Source organism: Carlito syrichta, unplaced genomic scaffold, assembly GCF_000164805.1.
Source record: "Carlito syrichta isolate Samal-C Ts95f unplaced genomic scaffold, Tarsius_syrichta-2.0.1 Scaffold72250, whole genome shotgun sequence".
Lineage (NCBI taxonomy): Eukaryota > Metazoa > Chordata > Mammalia > Primates > Tarsiidae > Carlito > Carlito syrichta.
This window is the reverse complement of record NW_007016346.1, coordinates 86,671-111,761: the sequence shown is the minus strand read 5'-3', so window position 1 is coordinate 111,761 and position 25,091 is coordinate 86,671. Positions and strand designations below refer to the sequence as shown.

At 43.7% G+C, this 25,091-nt stretch overlaps 1 protein-coding gene across 1 annotated transcript; it reads left to right on the top strand.

Annotated features, from left to right (window-relative positions):
• Nucleotides 1–19,401: 19,401 nt before the first annotated feature.
• NPS (neuropeptide S) lies at nucleotides 19,402–23,089 on the top strand. The gene is made up of 3 exons (XM_008052871.1): nucleotides 19,402–19,471; nucleotides 19,582–19,663; nucleotides 22,884–23,089. Exons 1-3 carry the CDS (start codon nucleotides 19,464–19,466, stop codon nucleotides 23,061–23,063), a joined length of 270 nt encoding a protein of 89 aa, XP_008051062.1. The 5' UTR covers nucleotides 19,402–19,463; the 3' UTR covers nucleotides 23,064–23,089.
• Nucleotides 23,090–25,091: the final 2,002 nt, after the last annotated feature.

The following is a 25,091-nucleotide window of genomic DNA, read 5'->3' as shown; positions in this document are numbered from 1 at the left end:
TGATCTGGTGTTCAGAGCTACACGATTTGAAACTCTAGAAAATCATTCTCATGGCTTTCTAGCCACACTTCATTTTTTGCCCTAATAGTACTGTATTGCTTGGTGGGATCCCCCACTGAATTCGTAGAGCTAGTTCTGAATGACTTTCCTCTTTCTAAAAGTCAATACCATCCGAGGCAAAACGGTTGAGAGCCATGATGAAATTCAAAGACTAGTCTTCCTCATTTTCCCATATTTGAAACTAAAGTTAATTTTTCACCAGATAATTGTTTTTCGTTTTGGCTAAAAAGTTGTTTGTAAACTTCAATTTATTATGAAGGATTATTCATGAATAATCTGAACAAGTACTTGCTTAGTGTTTATTCTGTACCCTTTATTATAGGTCCAACACAGTGCTAGATACTTGGGACAGATACTTGGACAAAGTGTGGATCTTGGTCTCACAGAGTTCTTAGACTGTTGGGACAGACCCACACATGGGAGAATGTGGGTGGGTTGTGGGTTCTACAAACACCATGGGGCGTCTAGGTCGGCGAGGGTGAACGTGGGCCGGAAGAGCTCTCCCGAGAGACCAGCAGTGGGTGAGGAAGCATCTCTGAGAGGACACAGTCTCAGGTGTGTGAGTTAAGGCGACATTTCCAGAGTCGACTTGTGTGCAGGGCCCATTCATCCAGGAAGCACAGTGCCAGTGCCTGAGGCCCACAGTGTGCTTACAGCTCATGAAAATGTTTTAATTTTTTTAATCAGAAGAATATGAACCTGGATTATATTCGTCTTTATACCAACGCAATCACAGATGGAAACTTTCATTTTCCTTTAAAATGAACTTTTAATAATTTTTTTTAAAGAAAGGGGCCCGTGAAGACAAAAATGCATTTGACCCGTGTAAATCTCAACATGGCCTTGCTTCAGGCTCACAGTCTTGATGATGTCTCAGAATTGTCCCAGATGGAGACAAGAAAATCAGACTTTTCCTTCCTGCAGGGACAGTCCCAGATGAACAATTGTCCAGGGAACGTCAACTCCTTTCGCTTGGCTCTGTGCTCCTGCGTCGGGGCCGGTCTCTGACTGGAGGGCAGCAGGGGCTTGACCAGGGAAGCCCTTCCAAGGAGCTGGGGCACAGAGTCAGGAAACGGAGATGAGCGGGCTGCCAGGCAGACAGCTGACCCCTCGACTGCAATTGCAAGAAAAAGGAACACTGAGAAGTTACATGGTGAAGCAGGGAAGAGGGCAAGAAAATGAGCTTGTGGTCATTAGGGAACTGGCCAAGGAAAATCAACCCTGAGGCCCGGCAGGAAAGCCACTTCATTGTTCTCTCTGGAGAAACGGTGGGCTTGGGGACGTGAAGGACACACACTTTTAAAACAAAAAAATAGGTTAAAAAAGAAAAAAGAAATGTGTCAGTCCTCCTCTGTTTTCCAAGAGTCTCAAATCACGAAGGTAGACAAAATGCGGCCCCGCCTCTAGGGTCACAGGAAAGACACTTGCCAGGCAATGTCTGAAATTTGGTGAAAAGGGGACTGAGATGGGAAAGTCTCTCTCGCCCGGGGGCTTCTGATGTTCTCAGACAAGTGTCTGTTCCTGATGGAAACCAGGTCAGGAGCTCAGAGCCAGACATGGCTATTGCTTGGTTGGGGGTTATGCGACTGTGATGCTGGCTGCTTTCTCTAAAGGGGAATTTTTTGCCAACAATGCTAGACATCAATTCCAGGGCTCCCATTGACATTGACCGTCGTGCACAGTGCTTTCTCCTACCAGTTGTCTCTTAATAAGCCTGTCACCTTGAGATGGCGAGGTGCTGAGCTCCCTCTGGCCTTTCTTCTTTCCACATGGCCTTTCTTCTGTCACTTGGTACCCAACTCTGTTCCCACAACAGTTTTCTCTCCAGAATCCCAGGCCTGAGAGCTTTCGAGGTGACCCGACTGATTTAGGTTTCAGAGCCCCGTCACCATCCGTAGGCAGTCGTCTGGAGAATGCTGATGGCCTCGTGCTGGGCCTCTCTTCTTGGGTTTGCTTAACCCTGAGGTCCTCAGAGAACCCTGCTAGCTCCTATAGGTAGTTGTTTAGAATGAGAAGGTAAACCCTACAGAGGGGTGATGTGGGTGGGCATGGAAAGCAGAAAATGCTCAGCCTTTGTCAAGAGATAGTCCGGTGTTTCCATTGCCAACTTTGGTCAATTGGGTGATTGGACAGAGCCGGCCCCCTGCAATCCCATGGGGTCCATGCTCTCAGAAGGGCCCATCACTGGGTGGGATGTCCCTTACTTGGGGGAATGCTCTGCTATCGCCGTCTGGAAATTTCTAGTAATTTTTGAATAAGGGGCCTTATATTTTCATTGTTTACTGTGCTCCACAGTTATGTAGTTGATTCTGGACCTTGGGCAAGATAGTGACAATAATAGTGACCCTGTCAGCCGTGCCAGGCACAGTTCTAAACACTGGAGGTGTTTGAATGCATCTCACTGCAAGCCTATCAGGCAGTTATTGGTATTATTATTATTAGCTCCACTTTACAGATGAGGAAACTGAGACATGGAGAGGTCAAGCCAATTGTCCAAGGTCACAAAGCTAGGAGTTGGGAATTTGCGGCTCCAGAGTCTCTACTCATAGCCCCAAACTCTGTTGCTTCTGAGACAGGTACCTGACCAACATTCCTGGGTTTCCGAGGTAGCAGCACTCTGCTGAGATCCCACGGAAAAGCCCAGCCGCTTTCCTGGCGACTTAGTAAAATGATTCCCATGGGGCCCTGATTTCAACCATCCAGGTCTCATGACCCAGCTAGGCCAGTTCGACTGTTTCTCCCAGGAATTCTTCTCAGGGGCAGAGTTGCTGAGCGATCCATCCCCATACAGCCTCCATGAGTTCCTGCTATCATGATCCCGGGGTCTGCCTGGATCTGCCTGTCCCAGGCCCAGTTGTCCAATTTGCCTTTTCTTCTGTGAGATTCCCAGTCTTTCCTGGTCTGGTCATAATTAGCCCATCCCTGCATCTTATAACTGAGGGCCCTACCCTGTTCAGGACCTGGGGGTGGGGTGCTCAGGTGTAGAGCATGGTGACAATGCCTGCCGCACTGGATTGTGGGGGGTGAGATAATGCTTGCCACATTCCTGACGTGGACCTGGCACCTAGTAGGTGCTCAGAAAAAGATGACTGAAGCCATTTGAGTTAAAGTCAAGGCTCTGTTCTTTATGTTCCTGCGAGTTTGCTTGTGGTTTATTCTTGTGGCTGCTCAAATTGCATGTATGATAAGCAGGCAATGCTCAGCTGAGAAGCCAAAGGAGCTCTTTATTCTAAAGTGAGATGAGGTTTCATCTTGGATAGGCGTCTTTTTTGTAACGCTGACATCTTTCTCAAGTAGCAACTTCTGGTAGGAGCTCTCTGAGCAGCCTGGAAATTATCACCCACATTGGAAAGCCCAAGCAGCCTCTGAGGTTCCTTAATCGCTGCCACATTCTGGGCATCCTATGTCACATTCACAACCGAAAGAATGTCCCATTTTCTGCCTATAAGACCTCTGCTTCCCTCCCGAAGCATCATATATGAATGTAAAGGCGATGAACACTCTGCCTTGTACATATGTGGATTTTTTAGACTGAATTCTTTAGCGGACTTTCATAGAAAATAATTCCAAAGGGAGCAAAACTCAAAACTCCTCACAAATCTTTTAAAACCAGGCTATCGCTGCTTTTCAGATATGAGATTGAAGCCGGTTGCTGAGCGATCCTCCGTTTCTGGCTTCCCAGGAGGCCAGGCTTGGCACGGAGCTGCCCCTGGACCAGAGAAGGCAGACCTTGGTGATTCTACTTCCCCCAAGCAGGCTTGAGACCTACCTTCTCTTTGTTCCCCTTCCTCTAGAATTACCTCAATCTCATAGCTAGCACATCTCAAAAAAATAGTATGCCCTTTCTTCACCTTATCCACTCTTGAAGATTCACCCAAGAAATCGTATTTACAAGAAGAAAAAATATGCAACTACTAAATGGATTTTGGGGCTGATAGATTTCCTAGAAATCATGTGTTATCAGGGAAAAGGATGCAGTGCTGAGTCACCAGTGACAACTTCCTAAAACTCAGGGCCAGTCTTATAAGGGATGGGGCACGGTTTGGGATTCCCTGGGCAGACCTGGGCTCCTCCATTGCCTCAGGGCAGCAGTGGACAGCAGGGCAGCCAGTGGAATCCTCATGTGATTCCTTCCCCAAGCTCAAATCTTGCTTTTTTTGCTTGCAACGTCCACCATGACTGTTCTCACTGTCTGTTTCTTGAGCCAGCAGCGTTCTGAGGGAAGCTGAAAAAACTTGCTGTTGACGAGATGAGCAGTTGGCATGGCTGTCAGGAGTAGGAAGTCAGCAGCTCCTGGGAGGTGAAATGGTCTGATAAAGCAGAGTCCCTGGGCCTGGGGTCGGTTCTGGAGGAAAGAGTGGACATCCCTCTCAGGGAAGTTTAAAAGCAATTGGAGGCCTAAAGATCGACCTTCAGGCCAAGTCCCGCTGGTCCTGCTGGGAAATAAGGATAATTCAGCCAGGGTGGTTAGAAAGGGGTGGGCGGAACATTTGAGACAGGACATGGAGTCAGCAGAAGACTTCCAAGTCTACGGTCAGGAATCCTAAACCCCATCTCCTCTGACTTTTGGGGGCTTTCTGACTGCCTTCCAACCTTTCATGGCAACTCGATCAGGGCTAAGATCCAGAATTTATCATTGTCACCAGAAAAGAGCCCTAATTCTTTTTATCCTCCATTTCAACTACGTGCCAACGCATGGAAGCATTTTTTAATGAAAACCTTAACCAATTTGTCCAGCCATTGTTAAATCATCATAAATTGATAAAAATAAAGAATATAATAGATTTTAAGAATAATTCTTAGGTTTATTTTGATATGTTTCTCCCATATTTTCTCTCTCTACCACTCTGAGCGACATTTTAGTTATAATTTTAGATCAATCTTCAGGCTCATCAGTTATTGAATACTTTATGACTATACTTCAGTGGGTTTTAAACTTTGAAGTTTATACATTCATTTGTAGAAAATCCGGTTTGCTCTTGTTCCTGTATGAAGCACATTTCAAAGCACTCTGCCAATCTAACCTTGCGGTACCCTGAAGTGGTCACCATTTCTTTCTCGGACACAGGAAACTCTGAACAGGCACCCATGAGAAGAACTTTCCTGGTCGTCCAACCTCGTCCTGCTGGCATGTATTCTGAGATTGTTAAATAAGGGAGCCTGTATCACCTATCTGTCATGTTCCTCTTTGCCGTTTCTCTGAAGAAGGTGAGCATTGATACTCCTTGTAATTCAGAAAGTGAAGGCCACAGAAATCCCTTCCAGTTCTGTGAGGGAAAGAAGAAGTTCAGAGGTAAGAGGCCACTGTCCCTCCTTCCCTCCCCCTATTCCATCCACCATGAAAACTTGGTAGGGCTGGGGGGAGGGTCAGTAAAAAATTCTCAGATAATAGAAAAGATACAAAAGCAGAGGGGTTCAACCACTCTTCTTAGTCTCTGGAAGGACTTCATCGTTTACCCTCAGACTAGAATGGGCCACCACAGGAGAAGAGCCACCACGGCTTAGTGTTTTCTAAGTCAGAAAAAGGGCCTAATGTCGCTCCCTAGGTCTCCGTCAGCCGTCAGGTGGAGGGGGAGGGATCTAGAAGTTTCTGTTCTCCCAGTGGAAGACATGGAAGGCAACTGAGCATCGAAAAATCATCATCCCGGAGTCGGGGCACCAGAGCAGAGAAGGACAGGCATCTTCTTGAATGGGTGAGCAAGCCAGGGGCAGACGAAGTTGTCAGGACAGCGTGAGGAGAGAACACAGGAGTCTCTGATGTCTGCAGGACACCTGGTTTTGGGAGGGACCAGTCTGTGAACAGGAATTTCTTCCCTGCCAGCCACCTCAGTGCAGTACCTCACCCAGATGTCTCTGGAAGTGGAGCAGGAGGTGGCAGGGGAAACCCCGAAAGATGGAATCTTTACCCCAAACAGCCAGGTGATCTGAAGGCAGCTGTTTACATAGGGACTTTTATGGCAGTGCAGTTACCTTTTGATGGTAAATTTAAAACATCTCCAAATGCACCTACCCCCACAGCATCTTGGTGTGATCTTGAAGAGAAAGAGAACCAGAGAAACAGAAGCCATTCCTCTGAAGAAGGTGAGCATTAATACTCCTTATAATTCAGAAAGTGAAGGCCACAGAAAGCCTTTCCAGCTCTGTGAGGGAAAGAAGAAAGTCAGAGGTAAGAGGCTACTGTCCTTCCTTTCCTCCCCCTCCACCCACCATGAAAAGTTGTTTTTGAGGGGCTCAAGCGCCATCTAGTTCATAATTGTGTGTTGAAACTTGTGGATTGAAGCTTATTTTGAATGTATAGTGAAACTTGTTTTTAAAAACTCAGATGTATGCTTGCTTTCCCGCCCAAGAGTATACTTTTGGTAAACAAGTTCACATACCAAAAGAAAACCGCAGAGTCACGGTGCAGACCCTCTGGCACCATTTCCTGCTCCACTCCACTAGTAATCTCACCTTCCAGATGTCCTACCCTGCCCGCCTGATCGTTGATGGTCAGCCGCGGTCAGCCGCGACCTGCAACCATACAAACCAACCAATCCCAAATGCCCCCGTACCCATTAGGAGAAATTACCCAATCATGTAAGAACAAGTTTAAAGTTCTTTCCCCTCCCTTGTAACTGTGCATATAAGCTGTTTGCTGCTCTGGGTTGGGGCTCTCGTTCCTGTACCACTGCGCCGGTTATAGACGTGAGCCCAGACTTGAGCCTGAGCAAAGACCCTCATGTGATTTGCATCGGAGCTGGCTCTTTGGTGGTTTCTTTGATTCAGAATTCGGGTACAACAGTTTTGAGGACCAAATGCCTGAAAATACTTTTAAAAAATGTGTGTGCTGTCTACACGCAAGATTCAACACACCTTATCGTCAGTGTTTTTTATATTGGAGTCTGACAGGCAAATTTTCCATGTAGTTCCTTGCAGGGTAAAGAAGAAAGAAGGTGACAGCCATCACTGATCTCTCCCACCTTCCTTAGGGGAAGAGATGCTGTGTCGAATCTGTAGATCACAGTGACAAATCCCCAGCTAACAGAAGGAAGGGGCAGGAATAAAGACAATAACCCTGGATTCCAGCCATCACAACTCCTCCCTCCCAGGAAGTGAGCCCTTTGTTCTGGCCCCCAGGTGAAAGGATCTGTGCACTCTGGTTCTGTTCCAGCTTGGGAAGATTTTCTGATAAAGTCACCGCACATCCAAACCTTCCTGATAGCTCTTCTTAACCCCCTCAACGTCCACACTTCTCAGGCACTAAATTTTTCTGTCTGGCCAGCATCTGACCTTTATTTCAGATTTTTTTTTTCCTCAGTTCAACATGGGATATGATAAGAAGAAATGACATGTACATTTAGAGCAAATGAGATGCTTTTATTGTGCTCAACAGCCTCTCATTTGTTAAGGAGTGAATTGTAGTATCTGTTACTAATTGTGCGGTTGGAATGCTAGCTGGATGCCCTTGAAATTTCCACAGGCAACTGTATACATTATCAGCCTAAATATGCAAGGTGACAGCCAACAGCAGGCCACTCCAAACCCAAACTACATCCAGGTTGTAGATTTCACATTCATAATCAGGCTTTCATGTTCATTTTTGCAGGAAAATCAAATATACTTAATATAAACTGTTAGCTTCAGAATTCTAAATAGAAGAATTCAAAAACAGTAAAGAAAAATCCACAAAATAACTGATGCTTGCGTTAGATATAAATTTATCTTCACCCTGTTTAGGAGTCTGAAATTTAGAAAGCCCTGTCTTTCAGAGGTAATGACAGGAAATTATTTTAGCTGGGAGATCGGGATCATTTTGTAGGCCAAAGCAGAACCTTCCAGTAGATAAAATTTCAAGTGTCTGGTATTTATTTGTCCATGAATACAACCGTAATAAAAGACTGTAAAGTTTAAATGGGTACGTAGTTGGAAAATAACTGTGGCACTCATAAAAGCTAGATAGTAGAATCTATGGATGAGAGGTCTAAAATCTTGCAAAGCAAGACGAGGAGAGAGGTGAAAAACAAGGACACACTCAGCAGGTGCACCCTGAGAGTCAGGATTTATGGGCATCCTGGGTCCTGGCGGGCTGCTTCCAGGGAAGAGCCTTCACATGGCGAAATCCAGCAGCCCTGTCTCTCCCCTCAGCAGCCCTGAGGGGTCTGAAGACTTGTCCTCCGAGCCTGTTATCTGGGGAGCCCAGGCAACGCTCTGCTGGGGATGTGAGATGGTTGGGCCTCCTGGTCACGTGAGGGTTGTTCCCTTCCCTTTCACCAGCTTTCTGCATCACTGTGCTCAGGTAGATCACCCTGGAAACTGCCTCTGGTGGTTAAGGGAGGGAAGAAACAAGAGTTAGGGCTGGGCCCCTGGAGCTAGTGACCATCTCGGCAGGCTCTGATCCTTCCTTTCCCAGCTATGTGGGGTCAGACCTTGTCTGGGGCATCGTGGCAGTGACCTCAGGTGTCGAAGCCAAAGCCAGCTGCTGTTTCAGTGTCCACATTCACGAACAAGGATTAGAATAGTCCCTGCTTCTTTTTTTTTTTTTGAGTTGAAGTCTCACTCTGTCGCCCAGACTGGAGTGCAGTGGTCGCTCCCGGCCACCACAGCCTCGACCTGCCGGGCTCCGGTGATTCTTCTGCTTCAACCTTCCGAGTAGTCGGAATTACAGGCACGCGCTACCACGCCTGGCTAATTTTTTGATTTATTGTAGTGATGAGGTCTCGCTGTCCAGGTGGGTCTCGAATCCGTGGGCTCAGGCAATCCACTCACCTCAGCCTCCCAAAGGCGCGGGATTGCAGGCTGAGCCACTGAGACTGGCGTCCCTGCTTCTTAATACCAGGGTGAGGGGTGTATGCAGAATGTCCTGCATGATACCTGGGACATGTTGTTCTGTTTTCCCAGCCATCCTTAGTCTAACCTCCTCTGAGAGGCACAGAAAGAAGAGGAACATCCTTTACCTTCCAGGAGGATGTTGTACCTGGCTCAACTCTGGCCCTCTGCCCAACCCACAGATGTGTGATGGCTGTTCATTGTCCCACCTCTCCCTTCTCCGTTCTGGGCCTTTACGTCTGCTTGGCTTCCCTCGTGTGGCCTCACCTCTCCTACCAGGAGAGGAGGCAACCGTTTTCTTCTCAGACTCTGTCTCTTGTTCTTCCCCTTCACCTCTGTTCCTTTTGTGTCAGGGTGGCCCCCGCCCAAGCCCATTGTCACCCTAAATCCATCAACCCCTCCTGGCTCTACTTGGCCCTGACACCTTACCTTGACCATCTGGTCAACCATTCCAGGAATACCCTCATGGGTACCCTGGGTGACTTCTCAAGACACTCAGATACTGATTGCTATTTCCCAAGGGCAGGGACCAGTGTGTTTTCAGTGCTGCTTCCAGCATCTTCCCTTTGCTGGAGAAAATATGCAATGCACTCACGGGCTCTGTGCCACACTGGTATGTGCCAGTCTCCCTCAAACTTTCACTACTGATAGACCTTAACCATCTCGAGGCTAGCCCCAACACGACCGAGAGAGAAATGTGGGTTGGGTGACTGGTGAAATATTAGTCATGAAAGGGAAAGAGAGGAAGAAGACGACCCCTGTCACTCCCATAGCTTATGTTTCCCCATAGTCCACACTGAGGTTGATGAGAACAGGGTGTGGCCCCCAGAGACACTCCAAGGGTATTTGTTGAATAAATAAACACATACTTCCCATAGAGTAAAACAAACAGGCTGTTTTCCTCATGGAACAAGACATGCTACTTAGAATGTATCCTTCTGTTTATTTCTTCATTAGTCAAGTAATTAATTAATTCACTCATTCATTCAACAGATGGCTCTTGAGTCCTCACCGTTCTTGGGTGGAGAACAGAGTTGTGAGCTAGGTCGTCAACTATCTGGTCCTGGTTGGATTGCAGCAGAGGGCTGGAAATAAGCACACAGAAGAAACAAAGGAATCTCTGGTGATGGCGAAGTGGCCGCAGGGCTGGGAGAGAGTGTGGGGGTGGGTGATTGTGGCATCTCAGTCGGAGAGGGAAAGAGGCTGACATTTCAGAGGTGGTGCATATCGGAGTGGCTGCAGTGAGCTGGTGATAAAAGTCGCTCCCGATCACCTCATCCCACCCACACATTCAATGAGTAACGATGCCAGTTAATTTCTCTGTCTTCATCCCTACTGCCGCCGGCCTGGCCCCTGGCCCATGTTCTCATCTGGATTCCCACCACAGCCCGCCGCCGAGCGGCCTCTCTGCCCTTCTCACTGACTCTCCCATTCCGCCTGCTCCTGGCAGCCAGACCACGCTTCCAAAACACAGATCAGATTAGGCCTCCGCCCCAACCGACAGCCTTTTGGTGCACCCTGCGGCCTCACACACGCTGTGTGTGTGTTGGGAACCCACTGTCCCCACTCAAATGGGCCCTCGTTGCAGTAAGACTGAGCCACTTGCAGGTCCTCAGATCACCTTCCCTTTCCCCGTTGTTGCACATGCTGTCCCTGCCCCCTCCTCACTATTGAGGCCATGTCCTGTTAGGGTCAGCCCCTACCTCCACCCTGACCTTGGCACTCCCACATCTCTTGCATTTACTTGTCTCTGCAGCCCCGGGACCTCACCCAGTCCCTGGCATGTAGTGTACCCTCCTTGGTTCTTTGGGAAATGCATCCATGCCATGTTGGCTGCTGCCAAGAACCTTCCCGAAAATGCTTTTGGAGGCTGCCCTGTCTCTGGCAGAGTAAGGTGCTTTATAACAGGATTTTCCTTTTTCATGGCGATTCCTTAAAAAGGCCACTTACTGATTCAGAAAGACACAGCTGTTATTCATCAGACATCTAAATAGTAAACTGGAGACACCCCATCAGTGATTAATATCATTTACTTAACAGAATGCCATCGATGAGACCATGAAGCCATGCCTCAGAGAACATCTGCCTTCTTAAAACAAATTCAGAGCACCATTAAAATAAAACCAAAGTGCGAGGAAAATAGGACCATATGTAGAAGTTTGTAACTAAAAACATACGTCGGTGAAAAGAAATCCTACTAGCATATTTTATTACTAATTATTGAAATAAACATGTAACATGTAAACATTTTACCCCAAACACTGCGGCCTTCCACAGTATCTAAAAAACAGGAACCACATTTCATTAGATCTAAGACTCTATCAGTGATAAGATGTGCTGTTCTTTTATGCATCCTCAGTAAAGAAAAGCATGCTTCCAATTAACTGTGACACCATGATTTTCAAACACATGCCTGTCCTGCCTGTCCACATCTATCAGGAGAGAGTCAGAGCATAGAGCTTATCTCTAGAATGGGGGTTCTCAGCTGGGGTGCTTTTGTGGCTGCCCTTCTCCTAGGGACATTTGGCAATGTCTAGACATCGGCTAGAGACATTTGCGCTTGCCACAACTGGGTGGTGGTGGCACTGGTATCTGGTGGATAGAAACCAGAATTGCTGCAAAACATTCTAAAATGCTCAGGGTATCCTCCAACAACTAAAAATCATCAGCCTGTGGTTACTAGTGCCTATGCTGAGGAACTGTGTTCTAGAATAAACAAGGAGAATTGCTCACACTTTCAATATCCTGCCACAAGGATTACCATCCATTTTTTTTTTTTTTTTGAGTTGGAGTCTCACTCTATCGCCTAGGCTGGAGTGCAGTGGCATGCTCACGGCCATCTCAGCGTCAACCTGCTGGGCTCCGGCAATCTTTCCGCCTCAGCCTTCCAAGTAACCGGAACTACAGGTACGCGCTACCATGCCTAGCTAATTTTTTTATTTATTATGGAGACCAGGACTCACAAGTTGCCTGGGCAGGCCTCGAACCCGTGGGCTCAGGCCATCCACTTGCTTCAGCCTCCCAAAGTGCTGAGATTACAGGCTGAGCCACTGAGCCTTGCCTGACTACCATTCTTTTCTGGATTTTTCTTTGCTTTTTATTTCCATAGAATTTTTTTTGTTTGCTTTTTATTTCAATAATTTAGGAGTACAAATTGCTTTTGGTTACATGGATGCATTGCATGGTGGCAAAAATCTCTGGGCTTTAAGTGTACCCACCACCGCCACCTGTGCACATTGTACCTGATAGGTGATTTTCAGTCCCTCCACCCTTTCCTACCCTCTCCCTTCTGAGTCTCCTGTGTCCATTATACCATTCTAAATAATTTTACAGGTCCTTAGCTTAGCTCCCATTTATAAGTGAGAATATGTGGTGTTTGATTTTCTAGAACACTGATCTTAAGCATTGAGTCTACTCAGAATGCATACATGAAAACTATAACAAAGCATTTTAGGAGCAACCACGAATTGGGACAATGATTTATTTCAATAAATTAACCTAAGCTCCTCACACGCCTTTATTTCTCCTACTCTAGTATAAAACTGGAAAATGCACTTAGACACATTCTGCATTTTAATTATACTTTCAGAGGATATAGCGGTTGTATGAATTAAGAAGCAGTGAAATTAAATCGATTTTTCCATACATGCAGAAAGATGTGGAACTTAATGTGTATTATAATTAGGGACAACGAAATCAATTATATAATTTTTTTTTTTTTTTTGAGTTGGAGTCTCACTCTGTCGCCCAGACTGGAATGCAGTGGCCGCTCCCGGCCACCGCAGCCTCGACCTGCTGGGTCCGGCGATCCTTCCGCCTCAGCCTTCCCAGTAGCCAGAATTACAGACATGCGCTACCATGCCCGGCTGATTTTTTAATTTATTGTAGAAATGAGGTCTCGCTGCCCAGGCGGGTCTCGAACCCGCGGGCTCAGGCAATCCACTCACCTCAGCCTCCCAAAGTCGCGGGATCACAGGCTGAGCCACCGAGCCCGGCTATAATTTTTTTTTAGAGATACTAAAACTTTAAATTATACTGAATGGCTCACCTTTTCTGGCTTGTCATTTGTTTCCTTAAAATCATTTTAACACCTTTCTCAGTCCTAGTTTTGGCAAGTTGCTAAACCTGGTAGCAATAAATTTGGCCCTTGGTGTTGTAATAGGAAGTTTCTTGGTGTTATAACAGGAAGCTATAGGAATAAGAAAAGGCCTCCTTTGACTTTTCAGACCCAAATACGTCTGGCTTGACGTACTTGAACTTCTGAAAGGTGATTCAGAAAGCGTCTCTGAATAGTTTAGGGTTGACCAACGCGATGCAAAAGTCAAAAAGAATTTGCTTCCTCTTGCGTTCACACTGATGTCAGGAGAAAATCTGTGAAAAGAGCTTGAATGTCTCTAAGACAGTCACATCATGACAAAGAGGAAGGTCACCTTTCAATGAGAAGTCTGACAAATTCCAAGTTGGGAGCTGAATGCTAACCTTCACTCTAGGTGTGGACAGTGGCTCTTTGTGTGTTCTAATTGTGCTGTAAATATATATCATAGACATCATGCTTACAGAAATACCACCAAGAAACGGTCCAGTGCCAGGCAAAACTCTTGCAAGTCTGTACTGGACAGAATTCTCTTGAGACTTCTGAATCTCCATTCTTATTTCTGTCCTCCCTGGTGTCTGACCCACAGTCACCTACATTTTTCAGCACCTGGCACACAGAGTTTACTTTCTCTGTCTCTTCCCTATAATCAAAACCTGGCTGAAAGAAAAATCTTGCATTGGACATTTGGAGATGAGGGCGATTATGCTGCTGGGTTGAGACATTCTGGGTCCTGACCCTAATTAAGTAGTGAAAGTCTCTGCTTCTCGTTAAGAAAGTTAGGCCTCAATCAACTGTTTGGGAAGGAAGCCAAGATGCTGGGATCGTGACCCTCTCCCAGAAGTCAGGACCATTTGTACAATTTGAGCCCCTGCCCTCTCACAAGGGGATGTCGAGCTGCTGCCTGGGTGCTGCTTTTAATGAGCTCAAAATTAGAAAGCAATTCCTGCTATTGAAACTTAGCTGAGAATTCCATGAAGGCAAAGGATTGGGGAACAGGGCTGTCTTGTTCACTCCTGGGTCCCCTCTATCCAGCACAGGCCTCAGTGTCTGATTGATGACCAAACAATACAGAGACAGTGAACAAACGATGGATCGAACGCCTCTTAAACTAAGCATCGTTGAGATTGATTCATGTAGCAGAGGTGGCTTCCAAAGACAGAAGGTGTTCCTGTGGGTAGATCCAGGACTTAAAAAATTAAATTAAAATCCTTACTACTCTATCATTTTGACTAGCGTACACAAGAGGGGATCACTCTTTGATCGGTGGTAAATCTTAGTTCCTAGCCTCGGTCATGGTGCCGGGTGGTGTTTTGAGTTTGGAGACGGAAGGCCAGTATGACAGTAGCAATCAATACTTTGAGAAGGAACCGCATTCAAAGTTTTTCGTGCTTGTTTTCCTTCAGTGATTGTTTACTGAGCACCTACTATACCAGCTTTGTTCATACAAATACATTCCAAAACTCAGTGACTTAAAGCAATAGCCATTTATTATTGCTCACATGTGCATAGTTGGGGTGGCTGATCTAGGCTGGGCTGTCTGGGCTTTCTTGTCTTCCTTCTGGGGTTAGCAGCCCCACACAGGTATGTTCTTCTCCAGGCAGGGTGGAAGGGAGGAAGTGCTTTTCATGCCTTTTGCTGTATTACATCTGCTGTGATCCATTGACCAAAACAGATCACATGGCCAGCCCTAAAGTTCAAGGGTGGGAAAGTACACGCTGTTCATGAAGAGGGGAGACAGGAAGGGGTGAATACATCTCCAAAAGGATGTGATCTTTCCAACCAAATATGTGCCAGAAATAGTCCACCAACCTCATTCACTATAAAACTCTGTCCGCGCTCCTCCCATCATCGGTCCCAACCTCTGAATGAATGAATGCTTGGTGCTGTGAAGACAGATGGCAGAGAGAGGAAGAACTACCATCTCTGCAACTTTCTGCATATCTGTGGGTGACATGATTTGGATTGGTGGCAAATTGAGTCTAAACCAGTAGTTCCTATCTTGGGGGGGTGGGGTTATTATTTTGTTTCTGCCCAGGCTGTATTACTAAATCTTTTTCAGTTACAATGACTAGTTTGTTCAAAGACGGGGGAGGTTGGCTTATGTAAATGGGATATAGAAGGAAAGAAATTAGTTTCAAGCATGGTGGGATCCAAAAGTTTAGCAATATTATTCATATTTTCCCTCTCCCGAACCCTCTCTCTTTCCCTCTCTCTCTCTCTCTACTTGTCTCTTCCCATGTACTTTCTCTGCATCTCTCTCTCCATTTCTCCAAGTCTCTCTCCATCTCCTTCCCTTCCTTCCTCCTACTCTTTCTCTCTCATCTTTCTCTCTCCCCCTCACCTTCCTTCTCTCCTTTCTTTCCTTCCCCTCCTCCATCTCTGGGTTCTGACTTGTTACCAGTCAGGCTTTCTCTGTGTACTTGTACAGGTGCCCCCAGCATCTCCAGGCATACCTGTCCATCATGGTGCAATTTTGCAAAGGTTCGCTTTTATCACCATTCAAAGTGCACCCTATTTAAGGAATCAAACCATTGCAAGAGGCACTTTTATGAAAACGGCAGTCTCTGTTCCCTGTTCAGTTTCCTGATGATCTAAATTTCTTTCTGAATAACATGGGGCATTTTGATTTTTCATCCTTATTTTTTAAATTCCATCTACAGAGGCAATGCATCTCACCACAGAAATCTACCCTTCCCTACACCAAACTCCCAGTATAGTTAAGGTACTCTTCTGGTTGGATCATTATTCAATAATTACATTATTGTAACCATATAAGTGCTTCTCCCAGCTGAGTCAAGTAGTTAACTATGATTACTTTTCTTTCTTATGCAACACTGTTTTCACTGGAGTGAATGTGATTACCTCTTTCCTTTTTCTTTTCTTTTTTTTTTTGTGGGGGGAGGGTGGGGTCTTACTATGTCACCCAGGCTAGAGTACCACAACCTTGACCTCCTGGACACAGGTGATCTTTCCACCTCAGTCTCCCGAGTAGCTGGGACTACAGGTGTGTGCACCACACTTGGTTATTTTTAAAATTTTTTGTGGAGTTGAGGTCTTGCTATGCTGCCTATGCTGGTCTTCAGTTCCTGGGCTCAGAAAATCCTCCCACCTTGGCCTTCCAAAGTGCTGGTATTACAGACGTGAGCCACCACGCCTGGCTCCACTTTCTCTTTTCTCTTGCTTAGTTTCCTATGGATTTGTCATTAATTTAATCTCAAGTTTCCTAATTACCTGATTCTCACCTCAAGACATTGAGACACTCTATGGCTTTCATCCTTTTGCAGAAGTCTCTCCCAGAGTCTTCTAACTCACACCAATCTGGATGAGTTGCCTTCTGTGTCCGGTAAGCAGATCCTACTTAAGATCTCACTTTACTGTCATCCTGGAATTTGTCTTTTGTCTTCCTGTATTCATCGCCTGCTATGTCTATCTATGTTTTCCTCTTTATAGGGTATGCACTTATTTGGGTGGAACACATCCTAGAGTAGCTTCTTGAGGGATTGGTGAGAAGTATAATTTTGAGATCCTGCATATTTGAAAATGTTTATTATAGTATCCCACTTAACAGAGAGGAATACATTCTGATTATTCCTGAATTGTTGAGAATAAATTCTTGATTAAAACCAATTATTGTCTCTAGGATTTTGAAGGTATTGTTTCTTTGTTTTCTAAGCTCTCAGAGATGTTTTTGAGAAGTCCAAAGTATTTCTGACTTCTGAGATTTTGTAGGTAATCTGCAAGTGAGTAGAATCCAATCTGCTGAACTTTTATGAGATGTATTTTGGTGTGGGCTGAATTTTATCCATCATCCTGGACATGATGAATCTTCTTCATCTGGGAAGTCATAACCTTGTGTTATGGGAGGTGTTATTGAATTTGTATTGGTGATCACTTCCTTTCATTTTTTTCTATTCTCTTTTCTAAAATTCCTATTGTTTTTATGCTGGATCTGCTATACTATTATGGTTTTATCTTAATTTTTCTCCTTTGTCTTTTTCTTTAATATCTGAGAGATTTATTTAACATTACCTTTTAATCTTTTTACTGACTTTTCACAGTTTTAATTTTCATGAGTTTTTTTTACATCCTCAAATGTTTCCCTTTTATAGCTTTCTTTTCTTGTTTTATAGATACAATATCTTCTCTTCTTCCCTTGAGAATATTAGTTTTTAAAAAGTTTTCTTCTGCATTTTTCTTAGTTCATCTGCATTTTTATTTTTTCTGTTTGTTTTGGTCTCTATTTTTTATAATAAACTATTGCTTCTGTAGACTTCTTTCCCATTTCCTTTGTTCTTATTGGGTTATGCCTATATAAGTATCCTTCATTAGTTTCAGTTTGTCTCTGGGTTGTCTGTTTGTATTTAAGACTGGGCACCAAGAGTCCATGGAAGGATTTTGTGTGTTTTGCTCTTGGACTTTAGTGAATTGCAGCTGGCTGAGATGTATTCATTAGGAAACACTGATGTCCATATCTCGAGGTTTTTCCTCTTGGTCTCCTCAGAGAAGGATCTTCCATTTATTTTCCTTGAGGGTAAAAACCTATCTGGCAGTGTGCTAAGAGTTGTATCAAGAAAGAGATTCATTCTCTGGTTTCAGCATTGAGTGAAGGGCACCTTTTCACTCCACAATGCCAGATTCCCTGGCAGGAATCTTACCATCTCCTTAAGATAAACGTCTCATCTCCTATCAAGTCCATGGACCGTAGGATGTCTGGAAAAGATATGTAGAGATGTGATGTGGTATTGTTAGAGTTGATCCTTAAACAAACTTCCACCTAGTCCTCCATTTTGCTGTCACCTTCACCGCATGCAAAAATTAGCTGGTTCCATAAAAACTTGAGTCTGTTGAAGGCCTTTTGCAAGCACCTTTGTCCAATCTACTTTGTCAATGGTTCATCACTTAAAATATTGTTGCTGTCATCTCCTTCTCCATGCTTTTTGTTGTGTGTTGGGGGCATGTTTATTTCAGCTGGATTTAAGGAGAAACCAAAAGTAAACGTGTATTTTTAGTCCCTTGGTGCTTTTAAGCCCTTTGTCTCCTAATGACCATGTGACGTCCCAAAAGAACCCTGATCAAGGGTGTTGGTAACACTTGTCTCCACCCCCTAACCTGGCACTAATCCTGTGATCTGAGTTCTCTTGAGAGTGCAGGTCAACTGCTTTTCCTTGTGATAGGCAAACAGCGACCTGTGACTGGCGACTATAGGAAGATCATACAAGCGACAGTTCCCAAAATAAAGGAATACAGCACTGACAAATAGTCAGTGAATGTCCCAATGCAGGGCAGTTTTGACCTCCAAAAGGCGCTGATGTTGAAGAGAGGATTATCCTCAGTTGTTTTGTATTCAAAAACTGTTGGCACCTTCTCTGAATCACTAGTTATCCAAGCAGAAAGCACCTCCCTTGGTGTTTTTCTCCATTGTAAGCTTCAACCACATCTGTTCACACTTAGCGCTCCTGACTTAATTTATTAATGCAGATTTCCATCGAAGTGCAAGAACAGCAAAGGCTTCCTGAGAAATCCTACACCCTGGGGAGAAAAAAGAGGCCATGGCAGGCGGACTTTCTCAGAACTCTGGACCTGGAGTTTTGGAAGTACACATGGTCAGGGTAAACACAGTATCCTTCCTTTATTTGGATGACTAGTAGAAAGGATGCAACATTTATTTCCCTGCTTTAACTGCTGAAGTCCTAAGGGAAAAAAATCTTGTATAGCAAACCCAAATATGATGAAGTCCCACTTGTCGATCTTATTTCTTAAGGTATTGGCCTTTAGGGTTCTGAATAGGAATTGGTTCCCAGTTCCAATTTCCATGAGGGTGTCTCCTGGGTTTTCTAAGATTCTTATAGTTTGAGGTTTTACGTTTAGGTCTTTGATACACTTAGAGTTAATTTTTGTGTGTGGTGATAGGGCAGGGAGGGGCATACCTCAACAACAAGGGTACCTGCATAGATCAATGTTTATATACCTAACCCTGAATTATACCCCAGGTCTTTACAATAAAATTTTTCTTTCAAAAAAGAAAACCAAAATAATCTGCATGTGTTGGCTGGGTAGATGCTCTTTATTCTTGTAAGGGTTTCTTTTGTGTTAGTTTCTGAAACAAGACATCCTGGACGCTGAAGGAAATAATGTCATCCTTTTTAAAGGTTTAAACTCTAAGCTAAAATGACTTTTGTTTCCTTTTGAGACCTCTGGCCGTCTATGTCGCAGTGATGCCATCTAGAAGACAATGCCGTTGAAGGACATTCTTAATGGCAAACTTTAAATGAAGTGAATCGTTGGTAGCTCAATGACAATGCCTATATGTTATTGTCCTTTTCCTACTTAACAAGAACAAAAGGCCACAGCCAGACCAATTAGTCACATAGGATGGGACGTGATGACATTTCTACTTCTGAACTTTTCTGGTATAAAAGAGCCATCTAAGAAGGATCTGACAGTAAGTGTGAGGAATTTGGCCATAAAACCACCTATCTGTGCAGATTTTGGAAAATTCAAAATGACTGGGTAAAAGACTGCATTTTTTCGCAAAGAAAAATGTTGAATATTTATACATTTTTTACTTATACTTGCCTAGATGAAACTAAAGCAGTTGTGTTTTTTCTTCTACTCTGCAGTTCACTAAAAGTCAACCTTATTTTAGTTCTGTCACTGTCTACAATGCATGTATTGTGGTGTTATCCGGTTCCATCTTCTAAGGTAAGTGTTTTGCCTCTATTTTTGATGCTTGAATAGATAACTAGACTTGTAGGCTATGTAATGGCAAGAAATATATAACAGAAATGTAATTTTCTTTATTATTAAAGCTTTCAATAAAAAAAGTGTAAGCAGATTCATAAAATCAGTACAAGGAAACATTTATGTGACAATAAGTAATACTAGAAACAAATCAAAATGTGTTTTAAATTATTTAAGGGTGGTTCTTATAAAGAGAAATATTCATTTCAGTGTAAAATATTAATTTTTTGCCAGTGACAATTTATTTATTCCACATGCATTTGCTCATAATAAAAGTGAACATTTAACTATTGTTAGACTATTAAAATACGATATTTTTTCAAAAGCAGTGAATTTCCTTCTTTTACAAAAATAGGAACTCTATTCAGATGCAGAATGTGGACAAAATGCTAGAGCTCAATAAAATATCACACAAAACATTAATCATGTATCTATTCAAGAATATTGATTGAGTGCCTATTCTCATTAAACTGTTCAAGACATTCAGAAAATAAATATTTTCCTTTGGAATATTTAATACTATTTGTATATGATATTTCAGTTGCTTTTAATGTCAATATTTTGTTTAAATTTTAAAATATCTTTTGTCACCAATGACAAAATGCCTAGAATTTTTTTTCAACCTAATTTGTCACATTGAAATTACTGAAATCACTGTAATTTGTGATACTACTTTTAGGATAAAGATGCCACATAAATCCTAAATGATAAATATATGTCCAAGCATAATGATCTAGTTATTTATATCACTGGTCTTCTCACAAATCTTTGCAGCTATCATTTTTTAATTTCTTGTTTACTTAATATAGCTTCTTTTCCCGCCTGTTTTATCCTTTAGATCAATCGACACTAATTTAGTCATTGATTCTATAAGACATCACATTGATCGAGGTGATGAGTCCACAATCCATAAATTGGTATATTTTCCCAAATGTCTTTTAATTACTTTCTGTTCTTTCCTCAAAGGTTTATATGTTATATTTCTGTGGAACAAGAGGCACTTGTCTGAAACTTTTTAAAAACTTAAGAATATACTTTATCCTGAAATTCTTAAGAGACCACCTTGGCCACAGATGAAATATTTCTCCTTTCACTGTGTTTTCCATATTTCCATTTTTACACGTGACAGTTTTGTTCTTATTATTACCCCGTCATGGAATAATGGTGTGGATGATATTCATGCCAGTTTGATAGCTTAGGGTGAGTGATATTATGCAGACAAATGACATACTTGCTGTGAACTTCATAAAATCCATCAACCAGGCATAGATACAATACCATTCTGCTAACGCGACTGCCCTGACAAGGGCTGCCTTCAATGATCAGCAACGTGTATCAGTATCTTTTTATGGATGTTTAGGGATGTTTTAGGAATCTCATAACCAGAACTGATACATTTCTTTTGCGGTATAAAGGTGACATCGTGAGTATTTCTGGAAAGAACTGGCTCTCTTCCCATCCTGCAGTGACTCATAGGCCCCTCCCTGCTGTGGATTTAAAATAAAAACATTCTATCATGCTTAGATTTCCTCTAACACATGGAAAAACACATAGTGGGTGCTCAACTAGGGATGTTTGATTGGTTTTCTCATGACTAGCATTTCTGAAGCTCTCTTTGACTATTCTCAGATCAAAAAGAAAAAAGAAGCTGATTTTTTTTTCTCCCAGAGGCCAGTGGGAATGATTTGCCTGGCAAGCTCTGACTGCCGCCATCTTCAGCAAGCCATCCCACTGTGGGTGAAGAATTACAAGGGGCATTTTATGCACTGTGGCCTCATTTCAACTTCCAAACACAGGAACCCGAGACCAAGCGTTTTCCCACACCAAGATAGAAAAATGTATAATTTTTACTCTACAGCATATCTGTTTATTCAGAATGAAAGTATCCAGCTCTCTTGTTGTTCTGATATAATTGAATAACCTGGGCCTGGAGTCAGATGCCTCGGCTTGAGTGGTTTGACCTACAAGTCATTTTGTACCCTCATTTAAACTGAGAAAAGAGTGGTACTGACTTCACAGAGTTTTTGTCAGGAATAAAATGACTCACATAAAGCACGTGGCACAAAGATAATCGATAAACCTTGGCTTTTTATTATTGGCGAAATTTGTATTTGCACCTTGTCAGTGTGTTATAATTCTCCTGAAACTATGTAGGAGAGAAAACCTGACAATTGCTGAGAATTTTGACCCAAGTCCTGGATCGGAACTGCCAGCCCTGTGACTTGGGGCATGCCCCTTTGTGCTTATACTTGGTTTCTCCATCTGTAAACCATAGGGTTGAATTGCAGATTCTTTTTTTTTCCCTACTCTGTCACCAGGCTGAATTACAGTGGTACAACCAAGGTTCACTGCAGCCTCAACTCCCTGGGCTCAGGCAGTCTTTTACCGCAATCTCTCAAGTAGCTGGGACTATAGGCGTGCACCACCAAACCCGGCTATTTATTTTATTTTACTTTATTTTTGTAGAGACAATGTCTCGCTATGTTGTCTAGGCTGATCTGAACTCCTGGGCTCAAGCAATCCTCCCGCTTCAGCCTCCTAAGTTGCTGGAATTACAGCTTGAGCCACCACGCCCGGCTTGAAATGTAGATTCCTGTAGGCCGGTTTGAATTCTTAAGATTGCAGACCTATTTCTTCCACCACTAAGCACCCTCTCCATTATCCTCCACTATCCAGGCCTTGAGCCACTGATGAGGAGCTGAACCAAAGTCATAAGATAAAGATGCCATTGTTCCAGTTGCAAGATATCCTTATGGAGACACTTAGCAAATGGCCCAGGACAGGCCCCAGAAGGAAAGTGTTTCCAACTGAAACCTGGAATCTGGTCCTCTTGGGTCTTTTTTCCAAATGAATTTTTAAAACAATTCCCAGAACTAATTAGTGCCACTTGAAAGATTATAAAATAACAGCAACAAGATAACTTATGTAGGGTGCATGATGTAAATACTGAATTAGCAGCGATTACATAAGTAGTGTAAAAATCAGACAAGTGAGTAGATCACTCCAAGTAATATTTTGTATCTAGATGAAGTAGATACTGTGTTTTAGAAAAATTTCCTCCCTTAAGAAGACTGGCTGTAATTGGATTTATCACGATATGATTTTCAAAATTGTTATTGTTGAAATAACAGTTTAATCTTAAAGCTGTATTCTCTTTCTACTCTCCCATCTGAATCGACAGGTGCCTGGGAAATTTGATGACTTTCTTTTCCTGATGGACAACTGTCTCACCAGACTGGACAGGGACGAGGGACTAGCTTTTCTAAAGCCAGTTTTGGAGAAGGCATTTTTGAAAAGGTCCTTTCGCAATGGAGTTGGCACGGGGATGAAAAAAACTTCCTCTCGAAGAGCAAAATCCTGAATAAGTGTGCAAAGGACTCTGGGAATTAATCTCAAACTATGTAGCGTGTGACTGACGTGCTCAAAGTCAGTTGTCTCTTTATCATTGAGTGTCGGTCTGCTCTCAATTCTCAAATATCTTTCCTCTACTAACTGGTACAGAGTAAATCGAGTTTAAAAAAAAAAAAGTAAATCTGTCTCAAACTTCTGCTTGTGGGAGAAGAAACTACTTTTTCATGTGGTGAGCTAGTAACTTTTTCCCAAATGGGAATGGACACATTTGCTTTGATCTTAAATTGACCAGAAAGTATGAGTGTGCTTGCAGTCATGACAATAATATGATTTTTTTTTCCTGCCTCTGATATCAAAATATTGAGTGCTGCAGTATTTTTATTTTTAATATGGTTTCCTCAAATCACTTAGCAGGGCCAGTTCTGGGGGGCTGTGCTATCTCTGTTTTCTAAGAGAGTCTTGTGAAATTAACCAAAGTTGAGATAAGTTGTGCAGCGGTATCAATCAATAACTTTAGTTGGAACAAGCATCACCACAGCGCTCTGGATGTGATTCTTGTCTTTTTCTTCCAGTTCCAAGTATACTTAGATACGGATAGCTGTTTCGTCTTGGAAATCGGCTGCTTTTAAAAATCTTTAAAGCAGAAATGTTGCTGGTAACAACAAGGACAACAGAGAGGTTACCGGCTGTCCTGTGTCATGCAGGAAGCTGTTTGGAGCTTGTTCCCCCAAACTGTGCAATTTATGTCTCTCTCCTCCCCATGGGGAAGGACCCACCACCCCTCGCACTGCAATTTCTGACACTGCTTTTCAAAAAAGGATAATGCAACACTGGTCGACATGCTATTTCAAAAGCATAACGTTAACAAATGTGTTCATGCATGTAGGATTCTGCAACAGGCTACAGTGTTCACCATAAGCCACACGTGGCTCCCAGACTGGGAGCTGCAGAAAGCCCAGGATGTCCTGTCCTTAGCCACCAGCTTCGGACAGGGACCCCGAGTTTTCAGAAAGCAGTACTCGTGGTGAGTAGGTCTGACCAGCCGATCTATGTCTGTGGGAAGCAGTCTTCAAATATGTTGCCAGGTATCCCCTGGAAGAAACAGACACCTCTAAAGGTGTTCTGTGATTTGCCCTTGACTTTTATGAAAACAGGTGGTTCTGTGGTTGTGGCGCCTGTTTACTTTGCTCTCACTACCCAGATTAACACTAAGCATTTGGGGATGTAATCACATAGATCATGTAAATGCTAGTTAGGGGAAGGAACATTTATTTTAAGGATCAGGGAACCTCAGGGAAACATATTTTTAGAAGTCAGAGGAGCCTGCCAGAAGAGGAAGGCCGTTGGGCTATATCCCTGCCCTCCAGGGTGTGGGCTTCCTCTTGCCTTCTTCCAACTGTGTTTTCTTCCTTACAAACCAGATGGTCTGCAAGTCTTTGCTTTTGCTCTGCCATAACTTCAACCTGCCCAGGGCTTTGTGAGGCTCTCCAGGGCCTGACAACTCCAGCGCCCAACACCTCTCCCCGGGCCAGCATTTTCTTTTCTCTTGGGGGCCAGGAGTCTACTCTGGGTTCTTGCTGATGGAGCAGGAGATGCAGGGTCATGTGTCTGGGGCTGCTGCCATGGGCTGTGGCAAGGTGGACTCCTATGAACGGGTGTGGAAGAGCAGGAAGAAGCCATCCTTATTCTGTTGTGTTACCCACCTCACTCTCCCTCCGTTCCCCAGGTCCAGAAGGTTACCCGTGGCCTTCTGGTCCATTCCTTCTTTTGTCAGATATTCTTCATAGAGGAGAGCCAGATGGCCCTTTCCATAATTTTGAAATGTTCTTTTTAAACACATCCATATTTTCTTTCTTTCTTTCTTTTGAGTTGGAGTCTCACTCTGTCACCCAGACTGGAGTGCAGTGGCCACACTCCTCGACCCGCTGGGCTCTGGCAATCCTTCCGCCTCAGCCTTCCAAGGAGCTGGAACTACAGGTGCGTGCTACCACGCCCAGCTAATTTTTTGATTTATTGTAGAGATGAGGTCTCGCCGAAT